Raw genomic sequence first — 18494 nt, forward strand, 5'->3', positions numbered from 1 at the left:
TTGGCTTTTCTGCTGGGCATACAAATACTGATAAAGAAAATGCAATTTAAAACTATAATTTGGAATGCATTCAAATTTGTGCTGATTTGTGCTTTTATGTGCATACTCTTATTGGAATTTAGTCCAGTTTTATAAAATGTTGTGTTCAGTAACTTTTAGACAAGAATCATGATGGCAGTCTCTTTGAATTATTAGCCTATATGAAGTTTATGAACCTCCTATCATTTACTACCAGTACCAAGATATTTGATTACAGGTAAAAACATCATTAAAACAAACTGGAACATTTATCTTGATTTTTATGTTCAGTAAAATATTCAATTTCAATTCCAAAAGGCAAGTTTTATCATTTTCTTTTATTAAACAACTGAGTTGTAAGAATAACAATTCAAAAAGAATACTAGGAAAAAAAAAAGCCTGACCAAAGAAAACTTGCTGGATTTGCATTTATATTCAATATCTATGGAATTGCAATAGCCATAACATAAATGTTTGCAACAAGTTAGAGTAAGAAATACACCACACCGCAGTCTAGAGAAATAACGCAAATTAACAATTTGCTGAATAGTGGCATGTTAACTTTTACAACATCCCACAAAAATACAATGAAGTTCCAACTCAAGTACAATTAATTTTCTATAGCTTAAAAAATAAAAAAAGGGAATGTATAAACCACTTCTTTAAAACTGCATAATAAGTAATGAGACAAAAGTTGTTTAATAAGAAACAACTGACATGTTTAAATAATTCTTAACTTTAACAGTTAGTTCAATACAGTTGCAGCTTACTGATTTTTTAAAAATAAAGCAGCTCCACATTGAATCCACTGGTCTTGGTTTCCTCCACATGGTACATCAATATTTGTCACCACATGGTCTCTCTCCACAGTAGTGTAGACTGGTAAAGATATGCATTCCTCTGGAGAATATGGACCATATGCATCCTGTCAACAAACCATCACTTAGTTATCATTTAAAATGGCAATAAAATAGGAGAAAAGAACGATCTCCAATGATATGGTATCCAAAGCTGGGTTCTAATTTAGACACTTTGATAGACAGCAGAAAAATAGTCTCTCTTGGTCCAGGCTACAAAGGAGAAGGATTCTAAAGCAGAGGCTTTAGAAAAGTCTTTAGAACGCTACATAACTAAGCTTCTACATTTTCTACCCATTGGTTAAAATGAAAACAGACGACAGTATGTAGTAGAGCACACTTCCTGATCCTATGAACTGCATATCAAAATCTTCACACAGCTAAAAAACAAAATCGCACTCCATAAGGTTCAGAGAACCAGGGACAAGGAGACTCTCGTCCCAGCCAGGAGAAGGCTCCTGGGGAGCGGCAGTGCTGTCCTGCAGGGTGCTGGTAACCTGGCATGCTGGAATCCCAGGGGATCCGGGGTCTCTGCAACCCCTGCCGGCTCACCTCCTCCGTCCCTGCAGAATAACCCTGCTGCTCCTCATGTAACACAGCCCCATTTGTGATCTGCCTCTGAGCTATGTGCAAGTGGGATATTCCATGAACTGCACTTTGGCTATCTCCAGCATAGCATGCTGACATCAGAAATCTAAAGTAGGTAGAATGACGGGCCTTGCCACACCTATCTCAATTTGCCACTACAGATTTTTTAACCTGTTTTCAGTAGGGTTAGTCTTATTTCAGTCCTGTTCATCCAAAGATTCATTCATACACATTAACTGGTGTTATTCAAAAACTTCTTTTCTTGCCATGTATGTAGCTAGAAACTGAAAGAAAATTTAACTTACTTTAAAATGCATGGATAGTAATTTCTATATTGTGACATATGAGTGAACAGCACTGTACTATGTAAGAATAAAAGCTCAGTCTTCAGCTGCATTAAATGGCTTCATTCCTACTTTGGGAAGGACCATGGCTGGAACGATGCCTTTACCTCTCAGTCTTTAACCAGACCAGCAAGAAATGCTGTACTCTCAGAAGAATAATAGTTCCACCCCACTTTCCTTATGTGGTCAACTTCTATAGTGAAGCCCATACTAAAAAAAACTTTAGAGCACAGAAAATCAGAAATGCTTTTTGTAGAGATACTTTAGATTTAAAATACAGCAACTAAGAAGAAAATCTGGATGGATCCACTCAGTTGACAAGTATAGGTTTCTGTTTTAGAAGAATTACGTTTTTTCCTACACAAAGAAGACATCAGCTGCTATTCATTGCAAATACAAAGTACATTGAAGGCAGTTTAATTAACTCTCACTTGCATGTGTTTTCAGATAAATCTCTTTATTGGTGTCACATATAACATCTGGATCTTATCTCTGAAGTTTAAAAGAATATAGACTGTTATTCAGAAAAACACTTTAAGAATGTGTTTGATCTCTAACATAAGATAAATGCTTTTCAAAATAAAGACAGGGTTACTGATAATTCTAGCCTTCAGTGTGCATGAGATAAACATTTGATGCTACCATGTAAAACAGTGTATATTGCCATTCTCCTCCTCCTACCACTGTGTCTATATATAAATATGTATGGAAATTATTTATTTCAAGTAGCATCTTTTGGGTAAATTGGGAATCTGTTTATTTCTCTGATCAAAACAACCTTCTAAGCTATTAAAGAACTGAAAACTCTTTCATTGGTCTACTTTATAAAAGGTTTTCTTTTTTTAATTTCCAATCTATTCTGTTTCATCAAAGCTGGGAACAGCAGTGGAGACATTCACTATTGTTTAGCTGCTGTGCTCTCAGTCTAAATCTTGACCATTATACTTCTAATACACTAGTGCTGGAAATAACAATGAGAACTCAAAAAAAAAGTTGTTGGGATACAGCAGTTTGGTAGCAACAGAGCTCCTTGCATAATATCTATCACAATATATCACAAATCTCATCATTACTGTGTGCTTGAAAAAGAATAAATTATTATAATTGAAATGTCAGCTTCTTTGTCTAGTGTACTTTTTTCTTGAACACTCTTCTCACCAAACCTAATATTCTCAAAAGCAAACTCAGCAGAGTTCTCCAGGTTGCCAAACAACAAATTCCTCCAGTTAATAACTTTTTGGACGAGAAAATGTGCACAGCACATGATAAAAAGTGACACCATTTTTCATTTTTTACATACTACTAATTTTATTTATTGTGATAGAGAAGTGAAAAAAATGCATCCACTCCTATTTCTCATTTTCTATATACATACTTGATTTTTGGTGTAGATGTTTTTAAATTTTTTCTTTTAGATCTCTGTGTGGGATTCTCCTCAGTTAACTTTCTGTGTCTCAGAGTCAGTGGTCCAGGCTCCCTAGAGTCACATCTGGTCAGAGACTGATCCTAGCTACCTTATGATGGAAGGAACTTTTTGAGATGCCTACCTTTTACTGAGACTAAAGAAGGAGCTAAGAAAAGTAATTCATACTGGGCATACATAATTTTAGACAGCTAAATTTAATGACATGAATCCTACAATAAGTTTTCCTTCTTGTTATAAGACTATATGAACTGGTCATGCTACACATACTTGAAGAAGTTGCTATGCAACTTACTACTTTATTAACAGAGATTGTTATTGTAATTGGAAGGTAGTACCAGCAACAGTTCTTACTGTTTGGATTACTTACGCCACTTTCACTAACACAGGTTAGCAAGCAGTGGCTTTTTTTTTTAAAGTTGGTGGAAGTAGAGGTAGAGCTTTTTTTGCTTAGAGATCACATCGTCTTCTCTGTGTCTTTTTATTGCTGCAGCATTTTAATATATTTCTATTTAAAATCTGAAGAAAATATATTCTCTGAATGAACTTCCAAAGTCACGTATACATTTACTAAATACATTTTTGAAAATGTTAGGTTCGTATTTTTAAAAAGACAAATTAAAAAGGTATGACTGAAATAAAACCCTGCCTTAACCTGCACAATAATAAGTAAAAACATATTGACAAAGTGATAAAAAGTTCTTTGGGTTATATAAAAGATATAACTGCTTTTCCTATTTTTTTCCTAGGAATTCCTAAGATTGTGATTTCTATTTTAAAATGAGGGAAAAACCAGTTCAGCAATATCATATTGAAAAGCTATTACATAGAAAAAAGCAAATTACGGGTCTTGAAAGTTTAGGGCTTTTTAATAATTTAGTACCTGTGGAATCCAGGCCATGTAACAAGGGAGTACAGATGACACACTGGGAGAATCATGCAGATTTTCGGAAAGTCGCTTTCCATCAAAACTGCAGCCTTCCAGTTGCAAGCCACTGATCTGTCATAGAAATATAAAATATTCAAGTATACAGTACAGCCTGAAATACCAGTAAAGATTACACTGCGCTTTAACTAATGATGATCCTTTTTACTGTGACCAAATGCTTAAATAACAGGAAACTAATTATTTTAATGTTATGTGTGAGAACAGGAAACATGATTTAAAAGCAAGATCTGGACCATGCTTCAGTGTGAAATTCCTCTGGTTTGGATTCACATTCTTTGAAATGTTAGAGAAAAATACCTGTAAATGTCATCATTTATGAAACTGCAGTTGCCTGGCATTAGACTAACGGAAATATAATAGCAACAGCCAAGTACACAATTATTACAATGTCAAGAAGAAGAAAAGAACAATCACTGAAATATGCATGACTTCCTGCTTGGAAGCCTGAGCATAGCTTTCAAAGAATGGAACAAGCAATACACGTTTTCTGCAGAGGCAAATAAAATATGTTGAAATAATGTAAAGGAAAAATATTATTTAACATAGGGTAAGATTTCTTAGTTAATGTATTGCTTGGAAAAATTAAATTAATCGAAACCACATATTTATATAAGTAACAATGTAATCCTTTATGTATAAAATGTTTGAAATGCTTACTTTTAATAAGTGATAGTCAAATGAATACGTTCAGCCTTTGAAGTAAAAAAAAAATTCTCCCCTTTTTAAACTGAACTCCAGTCCTGAATAAATTAAAGATATCTACTCTGTATTTGTTCCAAATGAAATTTTCAATATCTGTTGATCATTTTATTTTGCCACACTAAGGAATTTACAAGTATGAGAGGAATAGTGTTCTAACAGCCATTTGGCCTGCTAAAGTGAAAACTTTAATTTTAGTAATAATAAAAGTTAACTCACTAATAACTTTATTGCAGTTCTTCAAAAGGATGAATCTAAAAATGGAGCAGATGTCTAACACAACCTACTTTTATCTAAAAATCACCTCTGACACTCTCATACTAACACACTGAAGTAAATATATAAAATTGAAGAAAGCTTTCACAAGATACAAAGACCATACAGGGATGCTAGAACTAGGAAATGCAATGATGTTGGAAACCTGAAGAGTGACTGTGCAACCAAAATAAGAGACAAGAAATGAAGAAAGAATTCTACTCCATTTTCAACTGCCAGAAATATAAAAAAGTGTATGCGGCACTGAAGAATTATTTTAAAATGAAGGTCTGTAGTATCGAAACTGTAATAGAAATAACTTGCTTATATAATTATGGTGTTATAAAATTATTTTTTAGACAATTTAAGAAAGGTTGCAGTTAAAAAGTGATTCAATGGGGGTTAACTCTCATGTTTTGAAGCAATCTGTCTTCCCTCTCAAGTGTTTTTTGTGTTAATACTCTACCAATAATACTCTAGCTAAGCTTATTTTTTGCATTTTTAATATAGAACTATTTTCTTCACTGTAGACAGACATACTGCAGTCCTTATTTCAAAAACCTGCTCCTTTAAACTCATATATCTGTTTTAACTCTGGGCTGAGGACTCTTCCTTACAAAGCACAAGATACACATACATACAATATATGTATATGATACATATACATAAAATGAAGAAAAGGTTATAAAAGATTGCATTTAAAAAAACAATACAGAAAGCTGTGTTTGGCTTTGGAGAAGATAGTGATAGAAGAGGTGAGAACATTCTTTGAAGCAATCTACATTGCATAAGGGACAGAACTCACAGGTCAAGCTTCCACAGCTGTGGGTAACCTGGACGGAATATCCTTAACCAACAAACACCCCAAACGGAAATCCCAAAGAGTAGTACGACCTTTCTCTAACTTTGATAACATCCACAAATTATCATAACAAGGCCTCTTTGAAATGAATTAAAATTTTCAGACTTTCTATATGGAACTGCAAAAACTTTTTTCCTCGTTCAATCTCTTCTCAAAAGCTTAAGGTCTTCCCTTTGTTATGAAAGTGTGATTCTCTTCTTTCTCCTGCCAACTTTTTCTGATCTTTCCTCCAAATCTCCCCATTCAGGCCTGTTGCTTTTAAAGCACAGTGCTAACACTTGATATTTTATTCTGTTTCCACCCTTTCAAACTCCCAGACATCTCCAAACAGAGAGGTTGGAGAAGCTGGCTTTATCTAGGAAAAGATCAATTTAGGTGGTGACAGTCTCATGACAGCCCATAAACTTTCCAGCATCATTTCTTCTGTCTTGCAAGGACAAAGAATATGAAGAAAAATATCGTAAAAGACACAAAAGGAACAAAGTCTTACTAATGATTATACTGAGGCTTTACCATAGACTCCTTCTTACTGCCTCCTATTGTTAACATCAACACTTAAGGCCTCATTTTAAAATAGGCACAGGTCCTAGATTATACTTTATTCCACTACACTTCTGATTGACTGTTTTCAAAGCTCTTATTTATCCCTATCATGAAATTGCTAAAGAGGCTCAGGCATCCTGTATGTTTTTCTTTCTGCTCACAGTCTTCAGGGAGTTTTGTTAAGGAGTTTAGTTTGTTAAATACGTGAGTATTGCAAAGTGACTGAGGGAAGGTAGATGTGATGAAGTGGTTTTAAAATTTATTGTCAGGGTGTACAGATGTCTGGCAGTCCTGCAAGCCTCTAAAAAAAGTTTCTGTAGAAGTGGGCCAGCTACGAAAAAATACTCTACTCTGCTCTACTCTGTGTGTGCTCTACTGCACACACATTTCTTCTTTTGATATTGGCAGTTTCTTTGACATTGTAGTTATGTAAAATAACATCATTTGATCTCCTGGAAAACTTCAACCAATCACAGGAACTCCTTTGAAGATGAAGACCAAAACTTTGACTTTGATTCAATATTAAAATTTATTAAAAAAAAAAAAAAAAAACACTGGCACAATCGACTTTCAGACACCAGTTAGCTATGTTCCCATCTAAAATTCTATTCTACAATAAATGGTGTTGAAAAATTACAACCGCTACAAAGGACAATTTTCACAGTAACTATAATTAGGGTGCATAGTATTTTTGTAACCCAGTTGTGGGTTGAGTGGAGTTGACCATGATTTTTGAAGTCTTAAATCTTACAAACTAAAAGCACTTAATATTTTGCAACTATTGGTACTAGTATTAGTTTCAAACAAAGTTATTCTTACATATCACAGCTCATGTTTCTTTAAAATACATTTGTAGAAAGTGCACTGATACCAAGGGGCAAAGCGTCTCTGTTTCCAAAACTTCCAATTCTCCATAATGATTTTTTCCTTATTATTTAATGCTATAATTTCCCATGAAATGATGTAAGCTACAGCAGACTTCAGGAAGTCAAATTTTTACTTACTTCATTACCTCCACAGGCCATCGTTAATTTCTTTATGTTTAAGGATGGAAGCATACTGTATAAAAAACTTTTCTGGATACCTTGTATTAGTATTTCTGTCAATTGCTAAGAGCCTACTTTCAAAATTGATGTTGATATTATGTATCTGAATATGGCATACCTGCAATAAATTTTTGTTTTTCACTATTTATGTTAAGCTCCATCCAAGCTCGTAGCATTTACTACCTAAAAAGTCTCTTACAATGTTTCTTTTTCTTTTTTTCTTTCAGTCTGTTCTACAACAACTGAAAATGGGATTCTAAGTGAAAAAGAATAAGACTACCTGTTTTTGTATGACAGAGGAATCAGTGCGCACAGCAAATAGGAGAGACATATTTGCATACCAATATGTAATTATATTGTAATAGCTATACATTTTCAGTTCATTTTGTTAAGGCAATCCTAAGTATTGTTAAGGAAGGTGTAATTTTATATGGATTGATTCGAAATCACTCAACACATCCTATTAGGAAGGATCTACTACTCATCATGTCTCTTAACTATCTGCTGAATTAAGACTGCTAATTTAATATCAAGTTTGATAATCCACCTAGATTAACATGTATTCTTGGCCTGACTAAGAGTTCCTCTGTCTACTTTGTAGTTAAATAGACAGCTTTAGCACTTCATATTGTTTTGCAGAGGACCAAGGGTATATTATTTGAAATTTTTGGCACACAAAGATCATTCCAAATAACTACAATTGCTGAAGCATGATGCTACAAGAAAGTTGAAAAAGCTTTCTCATCATACAGAACATAGTGAGAATTCAACCTATCTTTTTTTCCTTATCAGGACAAATCCCAGGCCTTCCAAAACTTTTTAAATTAAAGACTGGAAAAAAATTCTCAAAGAACCTCTTCAAAACACTCACTAACTAACTGTGTGATTAGAGGGTTACACAAAGTATGTGTGAATCCAAGGTTTAAAACCTACGTTCATCCACATTCCTAATTGTTCCAATCTTTCAACAAAGATACGCTATTAGAATAATTAAATATTTACGGATTCAGGGACTTCAGCATGACTCTCCCACATTCCAAAACAGTCCCCAACCATCGGCATAGAAGCAAGTCTTCTATTGCAAATACTCACATAAAGTGAACCAGCTCTATTAGCACATTTTGAGACATATAAGCCTTAGAATAGCCTCTGTCATGATCTGATTCTTGTTAGAGATATAGGAGATCCAATTTCAAACCCGTAGTCTGATTCATGTAAAGAAGGAATATGCAGCATCAGTTTCAACAAATGAATATTTTCTGACAAAAAAATCATAATTACCAATTCTACTAATAATTTTATCACAAGCTTTCTGAGAGTTTGAAGAGGATCTATTTTACATGAAAACAGAGTGACTTAACAAAGAGAAATATATATAATATAATCCAAAGACTGGACGGTCACCAAAGGGGAAGAAAATAGCAGGAACGGGTATATCTGGGTGTATCTCATAGACAAAGAGCTGCATGATCAGACAGCTTCTAAACTTAAACACAGTAAACTATAACAAGAAAAAAATTTCCAGAGAGAATAAGAAAGGTATTTTTGCACACACAAAAGTATGTCTAAGTACATATACTATTAACTATATCTATTTGCAGAAGCATACACTATAGAATGCCAAGAAACATTTATTTCAGTTATCATATTCCACATATAACTGAAATGGAACTAGACCTCCTTTTGCTTATGAATTGATTTTTTAAATGGGAAAATCCTCTTAGCAGCCCTAGCTGTGGTAAGGAGGCTATCAAATGAGGAAGTAACAGTTGAGTATCAAACTGAGGTACACAGTGTCAAACTCCTAGAGGCCTAGTCCACTGGGGATTAACCAAATTATATTTAGCCTTAGCTAAAAAAGTAGTTGTTATTTTTTTGCTACCACTTTCCATCTTGCTTCCACTGGGCACCAACATCCCGTTCTGAATACAAGATGTCTTACTCTGTTTGACTCCTATGTAAGTTTTTCCACTGCTGAATTATGTTCTCTGTAAAAAGATATACATTGATCCTAGTTGGAATTTCCCAAAGAAGCATCACTGCTATTTGATTTTGTTACACCTTTTCTTTCTAGATAAAAGATCTGTGTATTAGAGGAGATCTTCTCATGAGCACTGGTAGTTTTATACAATGATGGTTTCATCTTTAATAAAGTTTCTCCACAATTTTTGATGGCCACATTGGGAAAGACTTATGGAAAAGAATCTAAATGTTCAGCATAGCAAGAGGTTGCAAAGCCTTTCTGTACATCAAAGATTTGATGGACCAGTGAATATACTGCTGAATACATACTGAGGTAGATTCACTGAATTTTGCTCCTTACTGAGGAAAGGAAAATAGTCAGATGGAGGTGACTGACCTTGAGAGGATTCTTACCTTTTGCTAAAAGTAATCACCCTCCTAACTGCTTCAGCTATTCATGAGGCAGAGAATTTGCTCTTAAACAAAATTCTCTTTTTATTTTTGATTCCTCTTGGAACATGACATTCAGTCTTGTAGAGCAATAGCGAACATATGTTAACCTTTTTTCCTACAAATGACAGTGACTGCTAACAGTGTAACCTAACTAATATTTCAAAAAAAATCACCACATAGATTTATACATAACAAAGAATTATGGGCTCCAAGACACCTAAACAGGAGTGTTGTTATAGAATTTTTCTGCTAATTACCCTTTAATTCTGTAGTTTCTAAGCGGCTATTTCAAACTAGCAACAGTAAAATAATGTAATAATATTTAGCATATATAAAATACTTAGACACTATTATTCACATGTAGAGTTAAGGCCAAAATCAACCACATTTTTGCATTATTTACTATACACCTGAGTCTAAGGTAGTGGCTGTTACGCTTCTGAGAAAAACAAGGCTAGAAAAAATCACATCTGTTCTTACATCTTTCACAGCTTTGAGATTGGTTTCTGTAGAGGTGGGTGACTGCATTTTATTTTTTCTGTTTATTTAGTTCTTATGAAAGGAACCAGATTGACAGAATTGGAGACAAAAGCCTTCTATTTATCCACAGAACAGATGCACTGCAGGCAGCACTTAGCTATAATGCACATTTATTTAAAAATCTACTTTTTGAGAAATTCTCTCTTGACAGGTTTGCTTTTTAAAAGCACTTAAGAATTTTCTCCTGAAACAAGTTAACGTCAGAAAATTCCTTTTTGTCAAAATCTGAGATTACATAAAAACTTATCAGTTTTTGATAAACTTCTGACATTTTGCCAAGGTGGTAGCATGGTTTTGAAGAAGTCCAAGCTGCTAGGACCTACAGCAGTAAGATAGCCTACTAGAATGAGTGGTTGGAGATAGGAAACTCAATTTTAGCTCACTGTTGTAGACTTAGAAGACTCGGCTGAACCTGGAGGCTCAGAATGCATCACAGAATCATAGAATCATGATTTACAGGTTCCCATATTTCTCATAGGAGGCCTGAAACCTCTAAAAGTCTCTGGGTTTCTAGACTCCCACCTGTTTCTCATTAAATGAGGCTGGCAACCTTATTTACTCTTATTTAAATACGCTCCTTTAAATTTGCTCTTATTTAAATATCAAGATTAAATAATTTTCTAAATGAAAACTATTCTCCTGTTCCAATAGGAATTAATTCAACAAAGTTCAGATGTATTCTATAAAGGTTGCATGTATTCTATAAAGATTGGATGATAGTTACTTTTTCTGGCCTTACAATCTATTAATATTTTACAAATATGACACTTTCATATATTCTTCATTAATAATTTTAAGTAGTGTCAGAAGCTGGCCCAGAACCCTATTATCTCCCACAGCCTTGCATCTGCCTGCATTATCAGATTAGAGCAAGTGTCCTCCCACTTGCTTTCTCTCTTGTAATCCCAGCAATCTCATGGTTTTAGCTGCACATCAGCACATAGCCAGATGTGCCCTGCATAATTCACCTGTTTCTGAATGAATGCAGTTGTAAGTGCTGTACTCTGTGCTGAACACAGTACTTTCAGCTGTGCAATATTATCAACACACTCATTGGAAGACATGTCACAGAAAACTTACTTTGTGAATTCCCTACAAATTTAGGCATAAAATAGGTGCAAAGAGGTTCAGTTAAGCCAAAATGGCAGTGCCATCTGAAATGTTAAGAAGCTAAATTAAATCGTTTGTGGATTCATCTCTACTTTGCAGTCTAGGGACTCAGTAGTGACTTTATGGCTGTTGGCAGTAGTCCTAAGTGTCCATTAACAAATTGTTGGGTCAGTTATGGTTTAGTTTAGTTTATTTACTTTCTTAAAAGTCTCATACCAGTGATCGAAATTGCTAACATATGGCCTTGACTTACAGTTTTATATATTCATTTCCTCATATTAGGTGCCATAAGTCTTTTCACTATTTTCTGGACAACAGTTAGATATTAGCTAATGGAATAGCAGCTTCCAGTTTTATCTGAAAGGCAGGCAAGAAGAAAGGGACAAAAACTATGTTAAATATGTACTGTAACCAGAGACAAGTAAAAAGATATCCCCTTTCTTTCTTCAGGTACTGTAGTATTTTTTCACTAATATTTTTGTAACTGTAAACTGTTAACAAACCTTTATATCTCAGCTACACCAATGTACGTACAGCTCATTTTTCTGGAAAGTTTATGGACAGATGGTTTGGCCTATGCTAACAAAACATACTAGTGAAATTCTATGATATCAATTACAATCTTTCTTTTTCCTTTTTTATACATGCAACATATGGGAACTCAAGAAATGCAGAGAGAAATATTGCTATGCACAATACCTTAACTTGGAGTTTGCCTTCCTGTATGCGCCCTTTCCATGAGGCTGTAAATTTCAGGCTGTCCACAGAACAGCTCATTACTCTGTAGGGGAAACACATATATATGTAATGCTAGGGACATATAACAACAGGAATTTGAAATACAAACCTGAAAATAACGTATTTGCAATGTGTACTATATCACATTAAATCTTACTTTGTAGAAAAATATAACATTTTGAATTTCATCTAGTTTTAAAAAATGTCAGGATGTAAACAAGTAACTCATAACTATTCTATTTCAGTGCAAATAAAAAAAAAATGAGATGACTAATGACAGAAATTGACATAGTTTGTTAGGTCTGTGTCCTGAAAATGAAGTAAATGTATTAACAAATAGGGAATAATGGCACGTTAGCAAGACTAAATTGGTAGAATATTTTTTCCTCACCTTGCAGTCTCCTGGCGTAAGGCATTGAGAAAGGTTTCTGGATGAAACAGGTCTGAGAGGTCAAGGGTATCTGCCAGCAGTTTCTGTTCTTCTGCTTTTTCTACCCAGTTCTAAAATAGAACAATGGGAGAACAATGAACCCTGCAGTTATTGACTGATTTTTCAACATGTTCAGTAGATGTGGATTTGTCAGCTTTTGAGATTAATGACAAATGTTTGTTTAAACATACTGCAATCTCCAAGATGATATTAATTTCAATTATTTCAATTTGGCAAACAGAAAATTAGCCCCAGTTAAAACTATGAGGAAAACCAACAGATTATTGTTGTGTAATATGACTCACCCATTCTAAAGAAACCAACTTCTATTTCATTCTTTGTACAGTGCAATTCACTTCGTATAATGAAATTTTTAGCAAGCTTCTAATGTTCTGCTGAATCTCTATTTCACCTTTACTAAAACGAGGGTTCATGTTTTCCATCAAAATGGTTGTCTTTACTGTCTTTGCTTTACTGAGTTCAGACAAATAACAGAATGCCTTTCAAGTAAACTTCAAGATGATTCTTTTCTTTTAGGTAAACTGCATATTAAATTTAAGAACCAGTTGATTTTCAACCTGCAGCACAAATTTTTGTAAGTGCATATCAACAGCTTTTTGAAAATATCTGTTAGCATTATGGCAACATTGTAATTTTTAGTATGTGAAGCTTCAAGAGATATTTCAGACATTTCAGACATATTAGTCCAAGACATGAATTCACAGAATTTCTGATAATAGAAGAAGTGACCTCCTTTATTTCTGGTAGTAAATGAAACTAAGAGTATGTGTGTGGGGGTGAATAGCCGGCCTCAGTTATCCTTACTGAACACATTATCCAACCTAGGTCTTTCACCTTCTTTTACATGCAGATATGACGCCTGATACTATGAGCAGCAAGCTCAAAATTTCCTATCAATACACTGTATTTTGTGGCATCAAGAGAAAAGATACATGTATTGCACTTTGCTCTGCAATCTTCATAAGCCATCTGCATTATTAAGTAACAAAACCTACAAAACTGTCACTCTTACACTTTCTATTGAATTATCAAGGATGCACTCTGTTTTCCAACAGCCTTGTAACAAACCATTTTCATCAAAACTAAAGAAGCAAAGGTTGCTAAATTTTCTTTTGAAGTCTTCTTCTAGACCAGGTAGGAATTGGAAGCTCCATTCTCATTTTAAATACACTATGCAAGATTCTTTCCCAAACCCAGAAAACTTGGAGGCGGGGAGGGAACTTCAACAAAACCAGCCCACTATATATAAATGAATATCTTCATTTTCTTGGGCAGATACCTACCAGGTATCTTGTTGGGACACTATTTTACTATATTCTCTGAATTGCTAACAGATTCCATAAAATTGTCTCAGAAGTGAGAAAATCATCCAAAATACATGTAAATATCACTCAATGAATTTTAAATTTTTTCTTTGTCAAACACAGCTCCATAATATTTCTACCATAGTTGAACATTTAATCGGTGACCTTTAAACCTGTCACATCACAAATTATGAGCCTTCAACCCACACGATTATGATTCAGTTAGATTTTTGCTTTCCATTTTCATTAGCTAAATGTAAACAGTTAATTGCTCTTGTCTGCATGATTCTTTTAATGACTTTATACAACAACAATCCCTTTTATTGTACAGAAGTAACTATACATTCAGGTTAGGACAGATTTTGTAAATTATTTAGTATAATACAAGCAATCACAATCATTTCAATTTGCATTTAATACAATCATTTTATTTTTGTCATCAGATTTTAATTTAATGTCATCAACTGTCAATGATGTCAGTGAATTTAATGTCATCAACTTTTAATTTAACTGTTAAAGAATAACACTGTCAGGAACATAGATGCTTATGTTCCCCCCAATTAAAAGACCAATATGGCTGATATTAATTTCTGAACACATATAATTAAGTAGCACTAGGAAACTCACAGTAACAAAAATGTTCATTAGATCACAAAAAACAGTTTGCAGTTGCTACCTATACTGATCTACATAAAGCTGAAGACATAACTCTTTCACATCTGTTTAATAAATAATTTATATTTAAATGCAATAAAAATGCTAATAAAATGTATTTTACCACAGATATATAAATAATTTTATTATGTTTATTATCCTTTTCCTCTTATATGACCATGGGGAAGAAAGTTAGTGAACTGCTATGGTCTCAGCTGACAACCATACTCAATTAAATTTATCAGTTGTCACAAGTAGATCCACTGCCACTGCCGTAATGCTTTTAAAATAGATCAGTGAAGGGCAGGGGGCTTAAGCTGGGCTGTGGAAAGACTGAAGTGATGTTTCTTGAAAAGGAGAAATCCTTTAACAAATCAGCTATAATATTTTCATTTCTCTCCCCTACCCCACTTCAGTAAAGATATACATTGACTTCACTTGTCAAATTGATGCAAAGTTGTTTGATTTCTTATTGATCTTGGATGACCATGGAGCATTTCAGTCTGAAGTACCTTCTTCCATCACCAGCTCAGTAGAAAATGTTGCCTTTCCTGCCAAGTCGGCCAAAATAATCCATTTGTCACTTGTCAGCTGGATCACAGTAATTCAATGAATTTAAGGCTGAATGAAATGACTACATCAGGTCCAAGACAGTGTAAAACTTAGCTACCTCTTTCTTTGTGGCTCTGAACAATACTCATGCTCTCCCTACATTGATATCACAAAATAAAAAAGCAACAGTCTATACTGCACTCTTCTCTGTAACTGTTAAACCACCATAATTTTAGTATTTCCAGAATCCTTCTTAGAATGTTTAGTTACAATGAAGCTAGAATTTTAAGTTTAAACAGCTCATGATAGATTAATTTAGCATATGATGATTACAAATATAGTATCAAAACTTATCGGCAATACCAAAGGAGCTTTGGAAAGCAATTCCTAGTAGAATATATTAAAACTTCAATTAATGTGAGTTTCTCCTCAATACAATAAAAGGATTTTCCTTTTTACCAAAATAGATCTGTAAGCATGCTCTCAAGTGCCTCAGTTAGTACTTTTTCATGTATCTTAACATCCAGAAAGCATCTTTTCCATTTTCAGGATGAAGCTTTCCTTATCTACTATAATCCCAATGCAAACTGAGCACCTTATACTGAACAGCAGAAGGAAAAAAAAGAGGCTGCTGGATTTTCACATTATCATTTATACAACTTTAGGTTCACAGAACTCCTCTACAATGAATAAAGTACTTTCCTTCACCTATTTTAATTCATTGCAAATATATTTGCTTCTACAGTATTTTCCTCTTGGTGTGGTCCCAGAAGAAATCTTTTATTGAAAATCATATAAATCACTACAGAAGTGGTTTTATTTTTCTGCCTATACAGAAAACTGTATTCAGTATTATATGAATATGCATAGCCAGAAATCATATAGTACATTTCTGATATTGCACTGGTTTTGAATGGATTGAATGTTATTAGGAAAAAAATGAAGGACTTTAGATAAGTCCAAGCGCAAACAATGATGAGTAATGATGCTAAGGGAATAAGTATTCACTTAACCAGAGTTTAGATTAAGCACAGGTCAATTAAGCAGTTATGTTGGAGTCCTGCTTTCTTTCACAATGCAGCAGCTGCTCCATATGTTTCTGCTTAAGATGTGTCATATCATGGTAAATGCAAGTTAGAATACTTGTGTTTTAATGCAAGGAAATGAAAAAGAGTATTTTTTCTGGCACTGAGCACAGTGTGTGTAATGTGCAGTTACCCAGCAGCAACTGGCATACGATGATTTGCTATCCTGTGGTAATTTGTTTGTATGTGAAATCCTTGAGATATTGTAGTTAAATTAATACATGAGTACTGCAATATTTCATGTATACGATAAGGTGTGCATACTATTTTTTAAATGGTAAATCATACAGGAATTAAATGTGGAGACATAAATTTATTTTTCTTTAAAATATTTTTCTAATTTCATTTTGTTATTTTAGAGCATTTAGACCAAAACTGTTCAGTGCTTTAAAGAAAATACTAATTCTTCACTTCAGTTTGATATGCCCCAGAAGCTCCATGTTTGTTCAGTAAGTCTGGATACTAACATAATAGCACAGGGTTTGAGCATATAAATTCTGAGTCCATTAGGATCCACATGCTAGCTAACAATGTGCCAGAAGCAGATGTGCAATAAGGCATAGCTAACGGAAGCATTAGCATTACCGTGAGCAAAAATGTGATTTCATTTCAGTTACTGTATTAATTTATTTTTATCAAAACAGGAACTTAATTTTCTATGAGTTGCTCTTTCCTACATTCAATAAGGACAGCAAAATGATGACTCTCCATAAGAACTAAAGTATTAGAGAAGTTATTTACTTTAAATATCATACTAAGCTTATAGATTAGCACATTATAAGTATCAACTTTAGAACATTTCCTATATTACCATTAAACAAAGAATCTAATTAGACAATACTCCTTTGCTTTAGACTTTCTACTCCTTTATCCCCAACTAAATATACCAGTTGTTAAGTGCTAGACTGTATTCGCAATTGTGCAGAGTGTATGTGGGCAAGATGGGTAAGAGCTGGAATTATTCCATGGTAGAACCAGGAATTACAAGATGTACAGAGCAACGGTGACAACTATTTAAAGAGATTTCAATATCCTCCCCTCCTGGGAGAGATTATGATCATACTTCCCACCTCCAGTGATAAAAAGCTGCAGGACAAGGAAGACAGTGGCACATAACACTCATTAATGGATAACACACAAGACTGCCTACCATAAATCCTACAAGGAGTCAGGACTATGTCAGTCATAATTCCTTTGCCAAGGTCTGGAGTAGGGTGGTACTGAACTGTATACAAGTGTGGTGGTGCAGGTGTGGTGAAACAGGCATACAGAATACTCAGTACACTAGGCACTACTAATGATGGGATGCACAGCAGTAAATTGCTCTATAGCACCACCTTGAATTCTATGTTAAGATAAGGGGAGCCAGCAGAGAACTGCTTCCTTTGTTGCTAATGGTTCATTTTCCCTAATTAACAACCCATGAGCTCTGGAATTTCCATTTAGCATCTTCCTCACAGTCCTTGCTCCTCTTCTGAAACAATGACACCTTGGACTGCAGTCATCACTCTCGTACTTTTCCTTGCCAGTTTATCATGACAGTTAACACAGTTAATTATTTTCTGTTAACACCCTTTCTTGAGGCTGCCAAAATATAGAGAAAATCTTTCAACCACACCTGTGTAAAAAACCCTTTTCCATACTATTATGTCTTTTCCCAGTCATGACTAATCTAACTCGCAGATATGCATGCAGTGTTTACTGGATGAAATGAAGTAGTTTAATAAGAAATTGTTTACTTCTTTAAGATACATACTCCAAATACTCCAAAATACCCCACAACGAAAGAATGGAAATTTCTTCTAGAAAGAAAAAGAAATCACAGAACAGGAACAGTGGCTGATGCAACCCCACTCTAAACAAACGAACTAAATAACTGCATGGCCATGTCTTGTGCCACAGCATCCTGGGACATACCATGCTGGCTGATGTTAAAGCCCCTAGACTCCACTGAGCAGAACAACGCACCATGAGATTTCTGCTCAGACTATCAGATGGTTTATTCAACCAAGTATAAATTAGTGTAGACAAAACTATTAAGATTTTTTTTAAGTTGCTATA

The 18494-nt window shown here is 34.2% G+C and overlaps 1 protein-coding gene across 2 annotated transcripts in view; it reads right to left on the minus strand.

Annotated features, from left to right (window-relative positions):
• Positions 1–337: 337 nt before the first annotated feature.
• The window catches only part of DYNC2H1 (dynein cytoplasmic 2 heavy chain 1), a 186503-nt gene continuing 168346 nt past the window's right edge, over positions 338–18494 (minus strand). For both annotated transcript variants that reach the window (XM_064505084.1, XM_064505083.1), the window contains 4 exons: positions 12779–12888; positions 12349–12430; positions 4114–4230; positions 338–943 (listed from right to left, as the gene is read on the minus strand). In XM_064505084.1, the coding sequence (XP_064361154.1) occupies positions 785–943; positions 4114–4230; positions 12349–12430; positions 12779–12888 (468 nt within the window). In that variant the 3' untranslated portion in view covers positions 338–784. The remainder of the gene's footprint in view (positions 944–4113; positions 4231–12348; positions 12431–12778; positions 12889–18494) is intronic.

This window comes from Dromaius novaehollandiae, chromosome 1 (genome assembly GCF_036370855.1).
Source record: "Dromaius novaehollandiae isolate bDroNov1 chromosome 1, bDroNov1.hap1, whole genome shotgun sequence".
NCBI lineage: Eukaryota > Metazoa > Chordata > Aves > Casuariiformes > Dromaiidae > Dromaius > Dromaius novaehollandiae.